This window comes from Stegodyphus dumicola, chromosome 7 (assembly GCF_044657685.1).
Source record: "Stegodyphus dumicola isolate Sdum_Otavi_A_Nest chromosome 7, ASM4465768v1".
NCBI lineage: Eukaryota > Metazoa > Arthropoda > Arachnida > Araneae > Eresidae > Stegodyphus > Stegodyphus dumicola.
This window is the reverse complement of record NC_140774.1, coordinates 144,302,365-144,327,633: the sequence shown is the minus strand read 5'-3', so window position 1 is coordinate 144,327,633 and position 25,269 is coordinate 144,302,365. Positions and strand designations below refer to the sequence as shown.

At 30.8% G+C, this 25,269-nt stretch overlaps 1 protein-coding gene across 1 annotated transcript in view; it reads right to left on the bottom strand.

The window, feature by feature from the left end:
- The window catches only part of LOC118186526 (carbonic anhydrase-related protein 10-like), an 850,161-nt gene extending 844,263 nt beyond the window's left edge, over positions 1-5,898 (bottom strand). Inside the window, exon 1 of the mRNA XM_085820883.1 lies at positions 4,898-5,898. Within this exon, the coding sequence (XP_085677009.1) occupies positions 4,898-4,970 (73 nt within the window). The 5' untranslated portion in view covers positions 4,971-5,898. The remainder of the gene's footprint in view (positions 1-4,897) is intronic.
- Positions 5,899-25,269: the final 19,371 nt, after the last annotated feature.

Genomic DNA, 25,269 nt, shown 5'->3' with positions numbered 1-25,269 from the left:
AAGCGTTTTAATATTCTCCATTGTGTGGACTTGGTTGTAAATGATTAGCACTTCCAGCTGACAATTAGAAGATCCATAGTTCGAACACAGCTGATTTTTCATATTTTCTTGCCCGATGTATCGTTATACGATTGAAATATTAATATGACTAGTTAATAGCGATAATTAAAATTATGTAATATTTTGAATGCTTCAATCTAACTAATGCAAAATTTGGGTGATGAATAAATTTTAGAGGGAAAAAATAAATATAAGTCATGAATAACAAAATCACTTTCATTCACGGAAAGAGGTTAATGTTAAACCTGGTTTAATTTCGAAAACTTTTATAAATTGTACGGAAAGGTTTTGAAATATTATGATAACTGGCGGAAATGACAATAACTAGCATATGCGAAGGTTAGTATTTGTTCCTTGCGCAGTCGTACAAATTCTTTAGATAACGTCTTCAATATGCTGTTGAAAATCGTGAATGGTTTTCGTGTTTAAAAGGTGCCAGAGTTGTGTCATAGGATATTGAATGAAAAGGGAATGAGAAGTCAATAATTTTCCATGTTTTCTTTTTACCATTTCTCAATGTCCCATAACTCCTGATTACACATTTCCCATTATATGCTCGTAGAAATGTTTTTCTTACCTTCGGTTGTAAGGTTCTGCAGGAATTTTGCGATTATTGGCACTTATTTCAAGTGTTTATCAAGTACTTGGTGAAGTTATAGCTTTGAAATCATTGTTTAGTTACGCATTTCTTATAAATTCAAGAAATAATAACTATGGAGATATTCATTCTATTAGCACAAACTGGATACGGGGACATATATATATCATAAAGAATGAAACTAATAATGTTACATAAAGAATGACTAAAAATGTTACACCAAGAAATGCGATTGACATTTAGCTACTTAATTCAAGGCTTAAATCAGTAACTGAGTTTTTAAACAAATATTAGAAAAACGCCAAGAAGTTGGGATGAGAAACAAGAAGATTAACAAATGATTTTCACTCATTAAAAAGAATGAAAACCCATTTTCTCTAAGTACATCTAGCAACAAATCGTGGAAAGTTCTCATCTTATTTCTAACGATCTTGAGTAGAAATGTAAATTGTGAATGCGAAACACAAACGCATCTAGTAGATGCCAAGCATTTGGCAATGTCCCACTACTCTCGACCATTACAGCAAACAGGATTTGTAACTACTACTTCAGCAAAAGATTTATTCTACAATATAAAGTATGTGCTTGCATTTCAATAAATTATGAAATGTTATTGAAACGAAGGCATTGTGATTGTAAATATTTGATCATCTTATATGAGTGAATTAATGAGTATGTAAGAGCAATTAAAAATTATGTCTTCTATATATTTATAAAGCAAGAGCAAAGGAAGGTTAAGTCAAACGTCTTTTACCGACTTTAATGCATTATTGTATATAGGTTTTCTCTGTATTCTATTATTGTATTATTATGCCTACTTTAATAGAGAACCAGCAAGTCCCGTTCACTAAGCTAACAAATTTTCCTGTCGAGTGTGGTTAGTTCGCATATCCTCAGCCTTATGGTTGCATATACTGAGCTGTCAATTCTTTCGGCAGTTTCGGCACGGTTATGGCAATTTTCTTCTCGATGTTCTCCAATCAACGAGGCAGTAGTTTAAAATTTATTAATCGATTACTTCTTATAAACGTGTTTCTTCAGATTTCACTGCAATTGGAAAAGCAGAGCACTGTCATCTTATGTCGTCGGCAATGCTGGCAGTATTAAACTCCATTTTCGCACTAAACGTGAAAGGTTCCAAAATAGAAGAAAGAAAGGGGAATGTTTGAATAGTTAAGCAAGTCGTGCACTTTTAAATTTAATAACTAATTTAAAAATTATTTTTTATGCATTTCAGTCAAAACATATATAACTAGATAGTGATAAAAGAGAAAATTTCAAAAATTCAATGCTCCGTACTTAAAGAAAATACTGTCCTAGGTATGACCATATATGGGAATACGAATAACATTATGTTGGCTGCTTTATAAAATTACAATTTTAAAATACTTTTATAATCTTTACAGCTGTCATTCTATCTTTATATTCTTTCGTCTTATCGGAGATAATTGCATAATTTTTATTTTGATCAAAATTTCTGCTTCATATTTACAACTTTCTTTCTAACTAGTGTGAAATATCGTTTGGGTTTACTGTATGCTCTTCTATGTCCTCATTTTCAATTTCGCTAAAGGACTTTTATTCTGTTAATTCTATTTGTTTCGTTGTTAAACGCTTTGCTTACAAATCGCGTAAACTTTTTATCACCTCAGTGTCAATACTACCAACTATATATAATAGCATATCACCTTAACTTCAATATACTATGATATATCCCTGCTGCTCAACATATCTATATGTCGAGCAGCAAGATATTGAGGAAATATTATGAGTTAGCTGAAAGATTTTCACTACAGTAAGAACACAAAAATAAGCAGAATCTCTATTTATTTCTGCCTTTATTTTGATCGTTCCGCCATCGTAAACTTTCATATCTTCAAAATTAAACAAAATATAGTATCCAAAATATTTAGTTTCTGCATCGGAATTTAAGTATGAGACAAATAGAATTTTCGAAATCTGGTCAAGATACTTTTCTGCTCTCTCAGATAAAGCAGAAAGCATTTTGGCATAAATACTAAATCATAAAATTTTTATGGTTAAATATTTGGAATGTTGAAGAACAATGGAGGAAATAATGTATTATTTATTATGAGTTTCTAAGCAGTTATACCTTTTCACTCTGATGTACCTTCTATTCTGCTTACACCAATTTCTCCTACTCCAGAAAAGGACATAAGATATATATGAAAAGATACACAAAAGCAGATTATGAACAAATATATGTAAGCAATCTGCATAACCTGTAAGCATTTTTGATATATTCTAAACAAGCTTTCAAATAATTTAGTATTTTTTTTACTTTCAAGTAGTTTTAGTATTTTTTTTTTTTTAATTTAAGAAGGGGGAAAACGCAATTTCACGGATCTATGTTTTTAAATCAAGTTTGATTCGTAAAGCACAGGAATAAGAGAATTTTTTTTTCTAAATCTAATAATAATTTTTCCAGCTCAGTAATTGGGGAAAACTCGCTGTTGGCTTCACATGAACCAAAACATTTACTGCATTGTGAGATAACAGCATCACAGATTACTGAGTTGTATATTTCTCAATTTTTTCTAAACTTACATAACAAGAAGTTTTAGTATTTTTTTTTTATTTAAATATTTTAAAAGTTAAAAAATACCAAAATTTGTAGATTTCAATAATTTAATTAATTAATGTTAATTCGCTTGCTCAACACGTTATTGCAATCTAATAAACATAATTTTAAATAATTACATAATTTTAACCTTAATAAACATAATTTTAAATTCATTATAATTTAAAAAGTTTAATATTTCCTCTGCATTGAAAAAAAATAGTTAGATTTGTAAACTAGTACCGGATTAAGGAGATAAACGTGGGAAGAGTCGGTGTTTACGTTTCACTTTTGTAAAACAGTACTTTGATTTTATATGTGGATTTATTTTCATTGTTTGTTACAGAGTTTTGGGAGAAAAGCGCAAGTTAAGGTCTGAAGAGAGAAATGTCATTCTTCAGGAGCTATTGAGAAACTGTAAAAATCTCTAATATTATGAGATTTCTAATCGGTAAAAAACATGATAACTCGGCCAAAATTATTTCTAGGATTTCGTCAAAGGATATGGCTAACCTCCCAAAAGCTTTATTGTCTTGGATTATTACCTGGGATTCATCATCTTGGATTTAGGATTTTTTAACGCTAAGCATAGTAACATAAACCAACTTATTCAAGCCGTTAATATTTTATTCATATATAATAATATATATGAATAAAATTAAATATTTGAATATTAAACGATGCTTTTTTGACTTTCCAGTAGATCATAGAAGGCACTATGTAGGTTGGTGGGGGAAATAAGTATTATCCGCCACACATGAAAAAGGCAGTTCTTCGGTCTCAAAATATGCTCCCGGCACTCATTACTTGTGCCAGAGAATCCATTAATATAGTTCATGAAACAATAAATAATTTTTCAAATTATATAATATGCTAGATACATATATAAAATAAGAATTAAATAATTACTTATTGTACTCAAATAATTGTATCGAACTTAATATTAGACTTACGCCTTAAAATTTGTATCAAAGCAGGAGAAAATATTGTTTTTTTTTTTTTTTTAAATGAAGCACACTTTTCGATATACGTTTCCTATTCCCAGCCTGTAGAAGTAATTTATATACTGTAGAAGAATTTATATAAATTAGAACTGTAGAAGTAATTTAGTAATTTATATAAATTATTTTAAACTATAGAAAACTATAGAAGTAATTTATATAAATTATTTTAATACGAACAGAATACATTGTATTTATTTTATATCCCTTTTTTGCAAGATTTGCAAGTAGCCACAAATTTTGAAAGACAAAATTCAGTATTTTATATTAATATTTAAAATTAATCAAATCCACAATGCACTTTTGATATTAATTATAAACCTAAAAACCCAGAATAATTAACTATCAAAAATACAAAACAGAAAATTGCCGTGGTTTTCGACTCAAATACAGATAAAAACTCAGGTAAGCATTTCTAAAGCTTACCTGAGTTAAAGCTTCTAATATATATATATATGTGTCTAAAAAACTGAGAATTATATAAACAAATTTGAGGTTCAAAATTTAAAAATTAGTTTTCTTAAGAAAATATTTGCCACGAGAACAATGCCATCTACCTGCTTACGTTTAAAAGGGTAATTGTTTAAATGTCAGTAGGTTAAATTATTATGTATAACAGATCTTAATCCAAAATATTATAAATTCAGTAAAACTTACCCAAGCAAATGACTTTAATGTCCAGCCACTGGAGAAATAGAATTGAGAAGAAAGCATTCTTCCAAAACGTCATGGCTTGAACTGTGATAAATATTTCTTAGTTTTATTCAATGATATGCAGAAATTTCCTGATCACACTTTTTTTTTCTAAAAGCTTGAATTAAATTACAAAATAATCCAAACTAGATTATATCTTTTATTGTTACCAGAAAAGTTTTGTATTAAATGATGAAAAGTGACTGAATCCAGTTAAAGTATGACTGCATTCAATACATATAAGTGAGGTCATACATGATAGTTCATCAATAGGGTATTCTAGGAGAAACTGTAGAAGTGGTTTTCTGTGATTAGAATGTTCAAAGTATAAACTGTGTATCGATTTTTTTATTTATTTTACTTTTCTCTTTACATTTTTAGACGTATTTCCACATATGAATTTAGTTCTTTTCCAGAAAAGTGTTAATAATAATTTTTAAAGAAAACAAATAGGTAATTATTGTTTATTTTGAATTCGTTATGGTTAAAAAACGTCACTTGGAATTTTGAATATCGAAAGAAGCAGGAACTATTTAGAAACTATACCCGCTCAGATGTAGTGTAAAACCAAGTTTTTGTATTTATTTTTTACTTGAATTGAAGAAATATTTCCACTTCAGTTTTAGTAAGTTTTTATAGTAAATTTTCTGAGAAGTTTGATACCGTAGAGTGTTTCGGATCTTCCACTAATTACGTATCTAAGTTTTCTTTACAATGATATGTTTTCTATTTACTAGCTCTGATTTGAGTTCTCATATGCACTTTAGAGATTGATTTCATAAGACCAGTTTCCTTTGGATAACTTAACAAAAAAATGTAAATCCATTGTCAAATAAATATGTTCAAAATCTGAAATTTGAAGAAGAGAAAGAGATAAAACTCAGAAAGTAGACGCGAAGTAAACTTCCGCGACTCGGCAACAATCGGCAAAATAGTTACGAAACAGTTGCAGTTCACACGACCACTCGGAGAAATCTCTAGCCAAGAATCGATTTCGTGAGAAAAAGCTGCCGCTTATATGTAGTTCAGATAGTGACGTCACTTATCTCTAACCAATAGCAAAGTGGATTGAATTAAGCGAGCGAAAGATGGTTTTTAGAGCTTCGTAGTTTCGCTTTCTGTTTTCGGAAACTTACCTAACGTAAAACATTTCTGTTTGTATGGAAAACGCGTTAGAGTATTTGTCCTATACACTTTTTTTCATCATTGCTAGAAGATCATTCTCCTCTCCTTTCCAAAAATAAAAAATTTCATGTAAACATTTATTTAGAAGTTTTTTAATGTGTTTTATAAATTAAACAAGAAAACGTATAGAAAATCTTCATCAATATCAAAACTTGAATAATGCTAGTTTTTGTGTTTATAAACTAAAACTAAATAAAAGGCTGATCTCATTCCTCGCTGAAATTATGAAATTCTGGAAACAAGAACCCCCACATAAGAGATTTTAGAGAAATGGCATAAATATTTCGGAAACAAAACAATATCTAATTTTCATATAGTTTGTTTAAGCAGTTTCATTATCAGCTACTGATGATTTACAAAATAAAAAATTAAAATTTTACCTAAAAATTGTGCTAATATATGGAAGTAAATTTAGCACTGAAAGCGAAAATTATTAAACTTTTCAACACAGCTTTTTAACTTCTCTTTATGACGTATAAAGCATTTTGTTATTTCCAAATATGCATTTGAATTCATCTAAAAGCATTTGTGCATTTATTATTGTACTGTACTCAAATGTTGTCTTCCTTCGAAAGGATAACTTCAGAAAGATGTTTTTAAAGGACCCGTATTCACCAACCATTTAATAAAACATCAAGATATGTGCTTTAAAACACAAGTTTATAAAACATATTTTCTGAAATTTAGCACTATAATTGCTTTTTTACTTTGTCAAATTGTAAATCGCTAAAATTTTACCAAATTAGAACTTGCTAGACTCGAATCACTTGACCATCACGTACACATTATATATTCTTCTGTTAATAAGAGATAAGGATTTTTTCACCAGAGACACTTCATTAGTTTAAAAACCATTAGTGCCATAGTGAAATATATTCTAAACTATACTATATAATTTTTAAGTAATGGAATCAATGAACAGTAAATAAATGAATAATAGTAATGGAATTAATAATACTAAAATGAATAAAAATTGATAATTATGTATCTTAGCAATCGCATGCTTTGCTTCCCAACTTCAAGCTGTTTTCATTTTTTTAAATGCTCAGATATTAGGCTGGTTAAAGATGTTTGGTTTCTTGTAGTTGACGTTAAAAAGAAAATTTTAATGACAACAAATAGTAAGGCAATTTCTTCTGTTAAAATAATACATAGAATGTTTCCAAAAAATAAAGACAAGTCTTGGCATCTCTGTGAAGCTAGCCGATGCAATACTACTTAATCAAATTCAATTATTTGAATGATTATGAGCGTATTTTTGTAGCGTTGTTTTTGTAAACATGGAAGATACGAAAAGCAGTCCTTTCCTTTTTGTGGAAAGAGTGTGCAAAATCTTCAGAAATTTTTCAGTTGTCTGCGGAGAGGAATCTATTCTGACATCGTTTCCAACATTTGGAAAACAAAACTTTACGGTGTGGTCGATTTAAAAGTTTAGTCATGCCTTAAATAGGTACACTGAAGAGACATCAGAAAGCTTTTTTGAAAATGGCTCAGAAAAACTGTTTTCATTATAAAAATGTTTTTCAAGTAAATGGAGAGAATGTTGAAAAATCCCCTCTTATACTAATGAAAAGTGACGAAATAAAAAATTCTACCCAAATACCTAGAACTCGGGAAACATTCCTCGTACATTTCTGTCTATATATCAATAAATTGATTCTATTTTCTTAAAAGCTTCTTAGATTGGTTACAGCCGAAAACATCGCGGAAGAAAAGGTCATGAAGAAAACAACGCAAGGAGAAAACGTCGTGGTACAAAACAACGCGAGAGAAAACATCGCAAAGAGAAAACATCGTAATTCTAAAACTTCGTGGTACAAAATATCGTGGTCAAAAATAAAGCTGTTCATAAACTTCGCAGTTTAAAAACATCGTCATCAAAAATATCGTGGTAAAAAATAAAGTACGTACAAATCATCGCATGACGATAATATCGCATACATGGGTTTTTTTAAATCGCATAGTGACATATTATGCAACTGAATTTCGTCATAATTAACAAATCGACGTACAAAAAATTGATTGCATGCTATACATGAAAATGTTAAACACACTTTAAGAATAAACGGAAACAAAACAATATGTAATTTTCATTAAAACAACATGAGATTAACAAATGTGAAAGAAAATAATTTGATCATTAATTAAACAATTTTTATAGAGGTAAATTTATGCAGTTATTTATCTTCTTTTTTCAAAGCATTTTTAGACTGTACATTTCATGAAAAATTGTCAGTTAAACTTTATAAAGAAAGCTTAATTGATTAATGATCTTTGTTAATTAACTATATAAATTTTAAATTCTACTAAGCTTTTAAGTTAAATTAATTTTTTACTCATTTTAAGTTTTTAAATGCTTAAGTTTCCTATTTTTTCAGCAAAAATTTATTAGTTCGTTCAAATATATGAAATATAAAAGAAAAGGAATCCCTCTTTCCTTCTTGAGCTCTATGATCTTTATACGAACATGCATTTACATCTTTCAAAACCTGAAAACGCATTTGTGCGATGTTATCGTCATGCGATGATTTGTAGGTACTTTATTTTTTAAGGCGGTATGTTTGACGACGATGTTTTTAAACTGCAAAGTTTTAGAACCACTTTATTTTCGACCACGATATTTTGTACCACGATGTTTTAGAACTTCGATGTTTTTCCTTTGCAATGTTTCTCCCACGATGTTCTGAACCATGACGTTTTGACGTTTTCGTCCGCGTTCTTTTTGCCGCGATGTTTTCGGCGGGCACCTGTTAGATTTCCATCAAAGGATCCTGCATCACAATTTTGCATGTTCTATATAACGCGTAACATTCCCTAGCTTATATAATTTTATAATTACTGAAGCACGTAATAATCTGGATCATGCAGTATCGGAGAAAATGCAGGGTGAGTGAAATTGATCTTGAAGGCTAACAAGTATTTATGTCACTTCTTCATCATTTATGTAACAAACGTTTGCGCATAATTTAGACAATCATTCGACTTGGGGTTCCATTGTGAATGTTTCTTAACTACCCATTCGAAATCAATAGTCTTTTCCTTTTGTACTGGCTTCTTCAGTCATTCCACTTGTTGATAGGAGCAGCTTGCATAAATATATTCTTATCATTTAAATTGTTTAAAAGAAACAATTTCTTTGTAATCCGACCAGCGATCTCGTAATACAAATCTACGTTTTCGTTATTTGACTTTCAAAGGATCGGTGTCTTTTCTTTCTCATATTCTAAGTTGCCAAAAGTGTATTCCATTTTCTAAAGTGGAGTCCCACTCTGATTAATAAATTTTTGTGTACTGTAGTTGAACATGACAACATAGAAGCTGCAACTTAATTTTTCGCATTACGCTCTTGAGACATTCATATGGGGAATTTTTGAAAGTATGTTCAGATCGAATAAATAAACCAAAAGATATGTCTGATCAATAGTTAATCTCTGCATTAACCAACTAAATCAGATGCGTTATTTTTCAGTCTGCTGTTTCAAAACATATTTATCAATTTTCAAAGATCTTTTGCGTCGAGGTTTAACTTTCAGATTAATATCTGTGGTACTAAAGCAACACAAGAAGTTCTGATATGCATGTTCAATAAATACACTACTACTTATTTCTCCGACTATAATGTTGAGTATGTTATAAAGTATTTCTCCCGCTTTCTTAGCGCATCTTCAGAGTGTAGTGGTCTGCACGCTGAGGGAGTATTCCAGGGGTCCGTGGTTCGATTCCCGGCGAAGGCGTTGCTCATTTTTCATCCTGCTTCCAAATACCAAATACTTTCATCCTGCTTCCAAAATAATGTCTCTACAGTGGAGCCCGAACTAAAAGGGTTGTGGATGATGATTCTTCACACGCAGGATTTGGCGATTAGATGCCCTAAACCACAGTTGTCCTTTAAAAGGGGAAGTATATAAGGTATATTTCCCGCTTTCTTAGCGTTCCTTCGTAGTGTAGTGGTCTGCACGCTGGGCGCGTATTCCAGAGGTCTGTATTTCGATTCCGAGTCATAGCGTTGCTCATTTTTCATCTTGCCTGCTTCCAAAAATACCTAATGTCTCTACAATGTTACTACAATTAAGTCATTTTAAAATTCATATGGCATTAGTAAATAAATTCATTCTTTTATATGGGTTTTGTTTTCTTCAGTGGTCCGTCATGTTTCCGAAAGGCAATAGCCTTAGAACGGAAGTCATCCCGCTGGTAAATAATGCAATTACTTTTATTACAATTTAGGCTGCTGCATGTATGATAAATGTTTCCCTATATACTTTCTGTAAAGTACTCTCCTGCATTGCTTTCAAATTCAAGTACATGTTATAATGAAAATTTCCGTTTCTTTTGCTTATGTGATAAGCAGAATTGTTTTTCAACAATTCTAATATTTTTAATCAAAATATTTCCATCATTCACAAGCTAATATTATGCAAATTCTATTTAAATGTTTGTCGTGTAAAATGATGTGTAAAGAATTATTTTGAAAATGACGTAATTGTTTGGATTCCACTAAAATGCAATGAGTTAATCACAGATTATATTCTATTTAAGCCTTTTCCAATTCCATGTGATTTCATGAGTATTTGTATGAGTATAAATTAGCCTACTAGTAGCCTTTTCACACTACTCCTGTTAGAATCATCCTAACACTTCTCTTTTCTCTGTCGTGAAATTTTACAATTTAGCTATTTCGAATACAAAGAATTATACCATTTTTATAGGAGATTTATATGCCGAAATAAATTTATCAATCCTTACGAATTTTGCGAGCATAAATTATAATCTCTGAAGGGAGGAAATAATAAAATATTCTCTTCAGAAATTTAACTGGAACTATTAATGTAAATTGCCTATACTTCGCATCATCTGTTAATAAATAATGAGTAAATCTAGAATAGTATTTTTAATGCAAAAGTATTTTTGCGTAAATACATTCAGTAGCTCCTTTTTCAGAGTTATTTTATTTCCAGTATTCATATATAAAATAAATGTGTTAAGATTAAATTTAAATCAGATTAATAAAATTCTAAATTATGTAAATTTCCAAAACCTTCTCATGTTGAATCTACCTTTGTTTCTATAAAACATTTTGATAAAAATTGCATTTTCCTGAATAATGCAGAATTATTTGGATGTTTAGACCTAGATGTTTTACTGAGTATATGTTCCCAAACTTATAATATAAAATATTAAGTTTCCTACATTTATATCCTTTTTTAATTAAATATTTTTAGTTATCGAGTATTCGAAAGATAGAATTTAAGTATTTTTGTAACTTTTTGAAAAGTTATCAAGAAGCATAAACATTCTAGGAAATATGATCGAGTGAAATATCACTGATCTTTCGTCAAGCATTTTCCTTCATTAACTCTATAATATATTCAATAATAGTTTTTATTACCGAAAAACGTTTCAAAAATCATTGCCTTAACTTCACTTTTCCTTTACTGCGTCAATATTCTCCAGTTCCATACTAATTTATTTTGTTATTTGATACAGTCTTTGTGTCCGGAAACAAATTCAGAATTTCATATTCTTTAAACCAAAAGGGAAAGATTTTTGCTCTGACATAAAACGTTTAACAACTATAAAATATTTAGAATAGAAATGAATGCACAAAGGCTTTAGCTTCAGATGTTAGACTGGTAAAATTAAAAATTAGGAGCATTTGTTAACAATAACAGTTTGAAAATATGCATCGTTGTGGAAATATGAAGATACCATTAGACCCGTATAGGCATGAATTTTAGATGCTTGTATTTAACCAAAAAATGGAGCTTAATAATAAAAATATCATACACATCAGATTTAATTCTCAAAATCGGTTGCTTTTTCATGCATGTTAAACCAAAGGTATAGAAACTCAAAAATATTATAAGTATCAAAAAGAGGATTAGCGAGGAAAAGTAGCAAAATGGCTAAAATATGAAAACTTAGAAAACGGCAATAAGACACGACAGAAATTAAAAAGCACAATCAAACTGAAACAATTCTTATGTGTCAGCAACATTAGAGTTTCAAATTATGAAAATAGCAAACAAGATAAAATACCAAAACATAAAGAAGAGTAAAATTGCAAAGTTAAAAAGCACCAAATTCTGAGTATGAAATGAGTTCAATCAGTGTAAAGTAGAGATTCAAAAAACAAGCATGCGCAAGGAGACAAATTTCGAAGTCATAAAATATGTCACAAAATTGCCGGTCGGTAGTAAAAACAGGAAACTGAAAAAAAAAACAATCAAAAAGGAAACCTAAAATTGTGCAAAAAGCAACCTGATTTTACCAGAAACTTTAAAAAATACTCTATCGATATTGGGCCCATCAGAAAAAGATCCCCAAATTTTTTTCAGCTCCTGAGTTAAAAATATTTTTGCACCCAAAAACAGACCTGCATCGGAATGCCTGCAAAATCAGCAAAGTTTTATTCAAAATTTGTGACAAATTAAGTTCTTCTTAGCTTAATTTTATGTTTTACCTTAACAAGCGTCATTTCCATTTTGATAAATGGTTTATTTGTGAAACGAATGCCAAAACATTGTGAATATTGACCATTAAATCATTTCAGCTGCATGAATCTTCCTGGTGCCTCTCATTTAGGATAATAAAGTCTCTGTTAAAAAAATTTCAAACTTCAAATTCAAAAATATCATACGTAATCAAGGAATAAATAATAATGGCTTTCGTTAAATTAGAAAATATTATATATCTCCTATCCACTGTGTTTAGGCTTTATTTTTAAAAAGATAAAACGAATATAGGATGATATATGCAACTGAAAGTTATAAGCAACGAAAAAAGTTCTTATCATGAAATCTCCTTTACGTAAAGACTCGTGGGAAACGTCTTAAGAAAATCAGAACATCGAAATAGAGTCTTCAAGTAAATGAGATTTAAAGCAGAGAGAGCTTTCTTCTTAATTAGCCATTCCGACAAGCTTCGATTTCGAAAGCAGCCAGTTTGCCTAGATGGCGCTGGCAAATTATCCCCAAGTTTACCATTCGGCCACGGTTGACAAACCATCATTACGCCACGACAAGCGAAAAAGAATCTCTGTGGAAGTCGTCACTTATATTTTAGGATGCTGTGGTTCCCGCTACTGGGAATTGACAACTACATATTCCTCCTAATAAGACAGAACGTCGACCAAGAGAAGATGCATGTTTTCAGAATTTAAGCAAAAGAAAATCCTTCCTCATACTATTTGCGTAAAGCAATATATTCTAACGTGTTTGAACTTAGGTTTCGAACTTAGGTTTGTTACTTTTTGAAAACAAAAATGATATAAAGTTTTCCATTGCAAGAATTGTAATATATTATTACATTAAAAATACGTGTTTAAAAGATTGCGTTCCTCAAGTTTTAAAAATTACAGGATATAGTCCCCAACCGACCCTCCTCCGTTATTTCTGGCCTGATACGATACTGATTTTCTATTTGATTGAAATTAATTTGATAGTCTAGAAATATCAGAACCAGGTTGTTAGAATTGAAACTTATAATTAACTTAATATTACTTATTATTAAACTTATTATTAAACTTATTATTAAACTTATATATTATTTTGGCTCATTGCGTCTATCCAATATCAAGCAGAGGGAGCTAATTTTATAAATTATTTGATTCCTTTAATTTGAAATGAAATATAAAGTTTTAGCAGTTTTAGAGTGTTGTATACTTACAGTTCAGGGCCTGAAAAGTAAAGATGAGAAGGTATTTCGCCTGGTAATGCTACAAGGTTAAGTTTGTTTAGTTTAAGCCAAACTCAATTTAACTTTAAAATGTAGGTTAAATTAATGTTTTTTGTTCTTGTGACCTTAAAAATAGATAAAAAATAGAATTGTCCGATTTTATACGTGCTGGTTTCAAATCGTTAGATATATATCTATATATATATGTGTGTGTGGGTATGTTGTTGTTGTTATATATATCATAATAACAACACCACAAATGTGAAAAAGGGGCCAAGTTTGGGAGAAACGACGTTCCGTGTAGTCTGTGTCACTGTGAAGATAGTTGAGATCTAATGGATGGCAAGTTCCATAGCAATTCCTTTAATTATAGCTGTAGGAATGTACATTGTTCTTTATTTCATTTAAGAAACAATTTATTACTTTCTTTATTACAACTTTTCTTTGATATCGTATTTCTAAATTGGCAAGTTTAAATTGTCAATAAATTACATTAAAAAAATTTTGACTTCTCCAATTAAAAATTATCGTTTGAAAGCTGTTTACATTCGTTTCGTGATATTGCTGTAGTTAGGCCTGAACCTACTACCAAAATAAAAAAGAGCTGGTCCTACACCCTGCGCATCTATTATTAACAGGTTTTTATTCCTCACTTTCGGCAAAGTTGATTAGCAACTGAGTGGCGCGGAAACAGATGATCGGTGCAACGCCATCTTTTGGTGACGTAGTCACATGCTCATTATGTGTCTTATTTGGTTTAACCTCGATAATAATGCAGTTTTTTTACGTTTTAATTTTTTTCCCTTTGTATGTGCCTAGTGATCTACCTTGATGCCAGATTTCAAGTATCTAAGTCATTCAGAAGGGGTCTAGGTTTTTGATGAATGAGTCAATCAGTGAGTGGTGATAAAAATGACACTTTTCCTAAATAATTCTATAACTATAAGAGGTGGATTAATAAAATTTGGGATTGTAGATGTTCAAGGGAGATCTATTATACATGCAGAATTGTATGTCTAATAGTTTGGGAGTAATTGGGGGAGTTGAAAGTAGCTCGAAATAGTTCGTGTAAGATATACATGGCCGGTGTTTCGTTGTTTTCCTTTTCGTCTGTTCCGAACTCTGCTGACACACTGCCACGCTTCTAAATATATATCCTTTTGTGGGCATGTATTTGTGGATATATATATATATATACACTATGTTCAGAAAACTCCTGACCCAGTGTTTAGTTTCTCACCCGTTGGTCATATACATGTACTTACAGTTATAAAAAGGTTTTATTTCAAACCTTTTTATAAACGCAAAAATTCGTGTTCCTTGTTTTCAAATTTAAAAAAATATTATGCATAAAATACAAAATTTAACTTTTTATATGTTCCCCGGTTCCTATACTTCTGTGCGTATATTTAGGAAAATGTTCTACTGACCATAAAAAATAAAGCATGGAAAGTTTGACTCCCTTACGGCAAAAATTGGCAAAGATAATAAATTTCAAAATTGGGATATTTGACATTATTTTGAGTTTTTATTGAAGGGCCGGTGAATAAATAACTTAGAATAGCAATGCTCATTTTTTCGAAGAATTTTCATACAAGTAATTTACAAGTTTTAGAAGTCCAAAAATATGATATTAATATTCTCATGAAGTTTTATTGCTTTAGAATGATAATCTGTTAATCGCACAAAATAATTTATTAAAGTATAAACACTTTGCATTTTTAATTAATGCAAATAATATTATCAGTTGACTATGTTCCAAAATTGAAGCCTGGCGATAATTTGTAGAATGCCAATTTTATACTATTCTATAGTACAGAATTGGCATTCTACAACAGCTTCCTTTTGAAAAGAAAATTTATAAATGAACACTTTCAGCAGTAATCTGCATTAAAGTGATCTTTACGTAATGTTTAAGAATCAGAAATATTTTTATAAATGATATTGTTTTAGTTATGTACACATGCACACATTTCGCTCTTCAATTTCTGTGCTGTCCCTGAATATGATTCTCAAATTTAATATCAAATATCTCGGTCAATTCCTTTCGTATGGTAGTCGAACATTTTGTATTTTATTTTTTGTAACGATTACAAAATTGTCCTAAGCATAAAGAGTGGAGAAACGTGTAAAATGCTGTATTTCGCATTTTTATATAAAATCAGTTTTATACATTAAAAATATAAAAATATGAATCTTTCTGTTATTTAAAAGATTTTTGTAACTGAGAACATATGCCTACGACTTAAGATTGCCCAAATAAAGGCAGGGTTAAGAAATTTGGGGATATGGTTAATATATTCTAATTTTTAGTTTTCCCGAAAATGTTCTCGAAGCATTTACTCACAGAAACTAAAAGCAAAAAATAAGTATAAACTCAGTCAAACATAAATATGCCATTAAAACAACGAAAGAAATTTTTCTGCTTGAATTTCTTAATGCTAACCACTTAGACATATTTCTAGCAGACCACTCAGACAGTGTAGGAAACTGATATTCTTTAATAGTGACCAGCTGCATTCTTTCTATTTAAGACGTAAATTCTTACGACTGAGTGATGCGTTTACGCCACACTAAATCTTTAAATGGAGACGAAATCCTGCGTGTTTGAAAGAAGCATCAAGAATCCACGAACCAAGTTTACTTTTTCGGATGAATATTCCCTTCATGTGCTTCAGAAAGAAGGATTTTGTCTACGTCCCAAGTTTTAGGGACAAAGGGCTTTGGGAAAATCCATTATATATGAGGAAATATAAATATTTCACCCAGATGTTTCTGAACAGAAATATGGATATCGATTATCTAGGCATATAAAGAAAAACATAATGGCGTCAGAATTTTGCATTTTGATTTAACGGCGTTAATATTGTATAAGAAATAATAGTACTTAAAATAATATCCTCCAGACTAAGAAATTATGAAACCTGCAGCTATTTATTGTGAGTGGAAATTAAAATAATTTTCAGTTAATTTTCTTGATGACAAAAACTTTTTGTTTATTTATCAACTCCCTCAAACACAGAAAACCAGTTATAAATAAATGAAAGGCAGTAATTCTACTTACTGTTTTCAAACTTTTGACTGATTTAATCATTGAATCCATTAAAAGTTATGCTGCTGATATCTGAAACTTTTATCCTCCGATAAATATTCAAATAAAATGTACAGAGATGAAATAAAATATAGGATTGCCAAGCAAAGTGTTTTACAATTCAGATTAAATTTCTTCGTACCATTTTACCTCGGCAATATAAAAATATTCTGTGATGATTTTTATAAAGGCTTCAAATTTAATGCTATTATAAAAGATGCTTAAAAAGAGGGCTTCACTTAGTTACTCAAGCGTTACTACTTACAAATAGAAAATGTTCATACACCTTTAATATGAAAACAATGCAATTATAATAAATCAGGAGGTCTAATCTTCTGTATCGTTTAAGCACTTATTCATTATGCGAAATATTTTACCTTAAAAAGCTGTCAGCTTATTATTTTAAGAGGAACTGAACAATACGATTCCAAAATAAAAGAATGGTTTTAATTCAGTTCTAATTAATAGGCTTATTTTGTTCTACTTAAATTTTCCATAGGATCATATCTCTATAACATGGAGTAGCAGAAATTGAAAAACATGGTTCATATCATGAAAAGACAATGATTCCTAAATATTTCCGATTACCAAACGAAAACTGAAAATGCAATTGAATTTTCAATTTATGTAAACAGAATAGAATTCAGGATTGTTTGTTTAAATATGCGAAGGCAAAAGAACATCAAATGTAATAGCATAGAACAAACGAACTCCAGAACAGAGTAGAATTTATAAACATCATAGCAAAAGGGAAAAAATTCCCAAACTAGCAGCAATGTTTACATTGGAATATCTGTTTATATACCTCATTTCAAAATTTCTATTTTGAGGAAGAAAAATTGCATGTTTAGAAATGTATCCTAAAATTTTGTTCTTAATATAAATAAAGCATTGCATGAATTCGTATATTATTTAACATAACTATTCTTAATTAATTTTAGTTTCCTTCAACATAGTTTTGAGAGCTATATCATGCTCAACGTAGTTGTAATATAATTACCAGAACTGAGTCATACGTAGTACAACTCAATAGAATATAATCAATAGAGATCACTTGCATTCAGCTCACCTCAGTAAGACATAATTAAATTATTTATAGTCATCATTGTTTAATTAAATTCTGTTGTTTTTGATACAGGTAATAGTTTGCAAATAACACGAAATGTCATATTCTTCGTAATAGCACGGTTATGAGTATAACATTACATTACGATTTACTTCAAAGGGATATTATATTATTGTTCCATTTGGGCTTGATATTTAATTCAAAATAAATATCTTGGACATTAAAATATTTTAATCGAGTAATAATACATTTTTAGGGTAAAAAATGGTGCGAAAATGCATGTTCGTCGCATAGGATTTCTAGTATCGCTGTGTTTTCAAATCTGACACATATGACATCAGTAAATTTCTTTTTATTAATTCTATTTTAAACCCGACACACTGAGATTAGAAGATGTTTCTACTCTCATGTGTTTTGTACCTATGTTGAATCAGTTATGACTTTGAAGTTATTCAAAGTGTGAAAAATATTTTAATAGTTGAAATCCTTGTTGCGGAGTAATCATATTAAAATTTTGTTATTTTTCAACCACTTCCCATTCAAAGTACTGAGTTCACAAAACTTTCTACCTCATTTTAAGTGACTCTGTTACACGAACTACAAACTTAAGATCAAGAATAATATTGTATCTTTTCAGTGACAATATTTTTCAAAGTAAGCCGTTACATCTTAACAGAGAGTCAACGCAACTTATGGCATTTTTCTGGGCTAGATTACTAAACAAAATAATTAAAAACTGGTTTACATGTATATGCTACTAAACTTGAGTTCTATTTGGTCATCTTGCATGATGTTAAAAACCACAGTAATAAACTGTAATTGGACAAACAAAATGCTAGTAATTTTTTATGTGCATTCTGACTATAAATATTCAAGAATGTGAATTCCTTGTTGATGGACTGCAAGCATAGTAAATAATGAAAAGAGTTATATTCTATTCTGTTTTCTTTTCCATATTTGTTCAATTATCCACTATCTGATGTCTCTGATGCGTCTACTTACTCTATCCGTATAGGACGATATTACCATTGACAGTGAGTGTTTAATGTCACTTCTATTTTATCTTTTATTCTCTCCGTTCCGAAGAAGAATAAAAAGACAAAATAAAATATTAAGAAAAATGGGAAAACTGGAAAGAATTTATATTATTATTTCATGTAGAGACTGATGTATAGAGTACAAGGAAACCCAATCATTAATATAAAAGACAATTTATTATTACTTAATGTAACCAGACTATGCAGGTTAAACTGATCTGTAACAAAACACGTTTTTCCTATATAATGAAAATGACTACAGAGCTTTCTAGTGCAACGCAACGAAGTAAAGCCAAAAACAGCTAATTTTAAAAGGTAATAGAATAATTTAAAAACCATTATTATCATCAAGAACAATATATAAATGCTCATTAGCACAATTACGTTTTGCATATCAGCCCTCTAGTGGCCGAATACAGCCGATGAAATTTGGTTGCTTGGCCAGGATTGAAATCCTATAGAACGGTCTGACAGCATGAGCATTTTCGTATTTTATCTTAAGTAGTGCATAAATAAGAATCAGTTTCTTTTAGAAAATCCTCCGCAACATTTATTCCGCTCATGCAAATAATCCTAGCATCCTTTGCCATAACTAAACAATTCATCCATTTGCAGATGAATGGATTACAGAGACAGCATTGCTTCGATGAAAACTTAGTTATATACATTTGTTTCTCATATTTGATGATGTTTATGTCTTGTGTGGCATATGAAACCCATGTTGAAAACTTCCTGCTCCTGTTTAACTGCACATTGAAGGGCTCCATTCATCGTCGTATTCCTTTATGACAAAAGTTTTCCAAGACAGGTGAACTCCTTTGTCATTTGAATAGCCGTTTCATTAAGATCTGTCGAGTCGAAGATGTTAGGTGCCCGTTCGATAAAATGCAACATATAATTATGTAATTTGAAAATCATTTCAAATTACTGTTAGAGCGTTTTTCTTGTTATTTTTATTGAACATAACAGTATTTCTGTAGAAAATGGAATTATACGCCAGCGAATTTTCAAGCTAGTACGCTAATCGCACTTCTTTCAAGCTACATCCAATCCATAAACTGTATTCGGTAGAATTCACACCCGTGAAATATTTGAAGAAGATTAGTGTGACGAGATGAAATCCTACTTAGAGGAAGATAAATATTATCGCTGCTAATAAAATCTCACGTAGTGCTAATTAAATTATTGAATAGTGCATTCAGCAACACATTAGTCTAAACAAAAACTCAACTTCCAGCTGATTCAGGCCTGCACAGCAAGACACATTTAAGAGGCCAAGGAGTTTCATGATACTTAAAATCCGAAGTTTCGCCATGTTTGCCATTATACTGCTCTTGACCTATATCCCAATTTATAGAAATTCTATATTGTCGTATACGTCTTTCCACCTGTAATGTTGCGCGCTCCCAATCTGCACGCAACAATAGTGGTGACTGCTATGAACTGGAAAGTATACAAAGTCTTGGGAAGGGTTTAACTCTCTTTTTATTCTACTTTAGAAGTTACAGATGCGTGCACTTGACGCTCACAAACTACGCCGACCTGGCAGTAAAATAAAAATAAGAAACTAAAAATGAATAATAACAAGTTACTACCTACGAGACTCTCTAAACGTAACTAACCTAACCGCGTTCTAAGATACAGCTGATATTTCAGCAAACTTTCTGAATATTACGTTGAAAGATTTAACTATCTACCGAGGCAAGTACACAGGCCGAAACGCGTGGTTCTTCAATTTCTACCAAGCCACCTCCACGCTCGTGAAGCAAGAAAACACACTTTCGAACTCGTTTCCCTTCTATTTAACTCAGATTACTTCCGCTGACAATTTTGAATAATTTGCGCGTTCTACTAAAATTTACATCCTCTGGCATTGGCAATTCCAGGGGAAAGTAAGGCTTGACAGGAAAGATAGTTTAAACTTAAAATAAATGTTAGTTAAAATAAATATAAACCCTACATTTGCCGCTGCCAGAATTTGGAAAACTTGGAAACAGGTCCTACAAACGACCTGTTGTAAAGTTTCGATAATTCTGAACTAACTCTCGAGAGCCTCGTTTACACAAAAAAAAAATCTTATGTAACAAAATGAATACTAAATTTCTGTCGTTACTTATATAAATCTCTCTTCTTACAGCAACCTTTCCTGGACTTCAGCAATCAATCTGTTCTCTTCCTTCCAGCATCTGGAAGGAATAAGTATCAGTATCTTTCTAAATACATTATAATTTACACTTTCTTGACACTGAATAAGTTTTTGTTTTTGATCGATTTATTTTCCTTAGTTACTGCTTAATTCACATTCATTCAAGTATTCAAACATGAATTTAACTTTACCCTGGCTCTCCACCATGTGTGGTGTCAAACGGAAATATTCGTGTTTTAGTATTGCAACACTTCCCCTAACCACAATGATTTGTTAGAATTCAACGACCAAATAGACACATTCTAAAACATTCTAAAACTCGATGAGCTATTTTAACATTCTTAAAATTCAAGTGTAGGTGGAGAACCCTACAAAACACATTCATTCTAAATTCCCCCTCATTCATCTTTAGACATGCAGGCTTTCGCTCTAAAGCATGATTTTATCTACAGTTTAATACTTAAATTTGAATTCATTTCTTTTGAGAATTTACTTTTAGCATCTAAAATGTTATGCTTCTAAACTAAATTCTAATTTTACATATCTTTCAAGTATTACGTATATTTACAAAATTCTAATCCATATGAATTTTACAATTTACCATAAAATTAATAAGAGAAAAATAAATTTTTACTTTACGCATTCTTCGCCAAGCTGGCGGCACTGAAACTAAATTTCTTATTAATACAAGAATACGAAGTTATTTTTATCTTCGGCCAAATTTTGGCTTTAACATAACAGAATTAGTCTTTCGACCAACAGAAACTGCTTGTTCTTAGATTTTATACTTAAAGAAAATAATACTTTTGCCTTAGCTAAATAAAGTAAAACGAAACTAAGTCTCAACCGAGACAAACTGACTTCCGTCAAAACATAGAACTTCGTATTTACGCATAACATTTCGGAACAAAAGAAAAAAATTTTATAGAAGATTTTAACTTATCTTTGAGTTTTCGATGATTGGAACTCCGACATCCTCTTCTGGCAGAACTGCTCCCATGATATGGAATTCATCGACGTCAGTCGTCTCGTTTGTGTCCTTCGAGTGTCGTCCATGTTGATATTTCTTTTTCGCCCTCTGCATGCTGGCCTCTTGGAGTGGTAGTTGTCGGGTTGCTGTCTTTTCCGTTTTGCCCTTGGCGTCCTCCGGTCTGGATTCATGCTTGAATTTCTTCTGTTGGTGGTGGTCTTTTCCTTCCTCCTGCTGTCTTTTCGTTCTCTGGAACGGCGGCCTTGTTTGCACCTAACACTCTGGCCCTGGAGGCGTTTTCCTCGATGCAGAATTTCTACTGCGATACGTTGTAGGTGGTCTTTTCCTCTTTACCAAAGCTTCTTTACGCGGCAGCGTTGCTTTCTTGTATTTCTTAAATGCTGGAGTCTGAACGTTTTCATTTCTTCTTTTCGGTACCGTCGCATAATTTGTAGCAGGGCTAGGTTTCTCTTCAGTTCTCTGCTTCTTGGATGGTGGAGCGGGTGACGTTACTTCTGGACCTTCTACTTCTTTTACGCTTGAGTCCTGCAAGAAACTTTTAAGGATTTCAAAATTATTTTGATTATAATATTTTTTCACCTGGTCGGGACTTGCTTTACAAATTTCCCTCTCTCGTTCTTAAGGTACAATACGACCCCTTTTATTTCCTGAATTACATAAGGGCTTTCAAATTTTGGAGCTAACTTTGCAGTAAAATTGTCTGGGGCACTTGATAAAGAAAATTTCCCCTTCAACACTTTATCCCCAACTTTAAAATCTGCTTCACGGCATTTTCTATCATAGTATAATTTTTGTCTATTTCTTGCCGTATCCGAGCTTTTAACCGCCTGGTCAATGAGTTTTTGCACATCTTTTTGTTTAAATTCTTACTCTCTTTGTTGCACAAAGAATAATTTATCTAATGGCGTAATTAACTTCCGTCCTAAAAATAATTCTGCTGGAGTTTTTCCCGTAGTATCATGATTTGCCGTTCTTAAAGCATAAGCTAACTCATTTATGTAGCAATCCCAGCGCTTGCGATGTGTGCCAACGTAACTGCGAATTATTTTTACAATGTTTTTATTAACTCTTTCTGCTATGTTTGCCTGTGGTCTATACGGAACCATTTTGATATGGCGTATGCCAAGTCCAGTGCAAATATTTTCAAATATTTGGCTAACGAATTGTTTACCGTTATCGCTAATGACTTTTATCGGTGCACCGTATTTTAAAATGTATCTGTGTAAGAATGCATCTGCGACTGTTTTGGCTGACGCGCGTTTAAGTGGAACAATTTCTGTCCATTTTGAAAAATGATCTACAATTACTAAAAGAAAACGATTTTTATTTAACTCACTCTGGGGGAAAGGACCAAGAAGATATATGCCTAAATTTCATTCGGAAATGTAGCGCGAATGCTATTTAAGTATGACTAATAATGTAATATATTCAAGAATTTAATAAATGTGTGTTTAAAATTTAATTGCATTTGTGTATTTATGTTGTGTATACTTTACTGTGGTTTGTCATGTCCCTCCATTTGTTTGAGCCGGGAGGCTTTTAAGAAACAGGGAGTTTAATTGAATTTGGGGTTATCGATTTTTCCTTGGCATAGGTTACTCACAAAAGTTAAATTGCACTATACGAATGTTTATAAGAATGTCGATATGCTATATGAATTTTATGAATGATGTTTTATATCATATTTTTGAGTATTTTGTCCGGCACAACAGTCAGTTAGGTTTTAAGTTTTAAAAAGTATTAAAACAAAATTTTTTGTATTTAACAATGATTTATAACTGACAATGTCTTGAGTTTCCAAAATATTAAATTTTAATTGTTATTTAAAAAAGAACTTAAATTAATAGGTTTTAATAATTCTATATATTACAATATATCTTAATATGAAGCTAATTCAGGCCTTAGACAATATTATTTTGGAGTATGAATCTTTTTTGTTTTGATATTTTTGCTTAACACATGAAGTTATTTAAATGTTTTACGATAATATAAAAATTTGCCGTTTTATGAAAAGTTGAAACAATTGAATGGACAAATCTAAAATATTATTTTTTTGTTTTCGCCTAGCTAGTTCATCATTTGTCTTCTGGATTACAGAAACTTTAACACTTTAAAGCGGGTAGGAGGGAGAAAAAAACTGTACTCAAGGTTTTCTTAATTGAACTTTGAATGCAAATAAGCTTTCGAAAAACATTTCTGCTAGGTGATATAGCTATGATATTAATATGAGTTTTATAGAATCCACTTACTACCCTGCACGCCTGGCTCGAAATTTATAAGTTCGGTCTCCTAAATAGTATATCAAAACTTCCATCGTCTGCTCTGTAATTGAATAACTGATTTCTAGACAAGAAAGGCAATTTATACTTAGTAATGAACTATTACATTAATAAAAACATGATAATGAAGGGGGAATATATCTAGTTCTTCCGACTATATAATCAGTTTATCGATCTCGTCTAATGTATTTTATTCCACATTTGTGCTTCAATGAATAGATTTTGCGTTATGTATATACCTTGAATTCTTCAATGATTATCTGTGATATCTGTAATAGGTTAATGGACTTTTGTCTGATGCTGATATGCAGCTCGATTATTAATTGATTGGTAATTCAATATATAACTGCAGCTCTTGAACAGAGAAACATATTTCTCTTCATAGTTTGATATTTTGTTTTACTTTCTGAATGCAAATGAGCATTTAATGAACGTATTAGTTGATAAATACACGTCGTTAGCTATTTCTGGTACTTCTACTATATCGATGTATAAGTATGTTGGTTTTCTCTCTTTTTTAGAAAATAACTTTTCACATATACACTTGTTTCTTATTTTTACTTTCCATTAATGAGTAATAAAATTTATTTATAATAGTATTTGGTATTGATTGGATAGGATTCTAGACGCATTACGATGTTGATGCCCCAAATGTCTATTAGTTTTATGAGGTGAAAATATTCCACTCTTATCGGTATTAATATTTCTACCTATATACACAAGTGTGATTCGAATCCACATGTAATTTTTATTATGATCAAATACTCATCATTAACAGTTACATGTTAATAATAAGCTTTCATTATTAGAATTAATTGATTTAATTATGCAATTACAGGATAAAGGGTCGTTGTGCTCATGCCA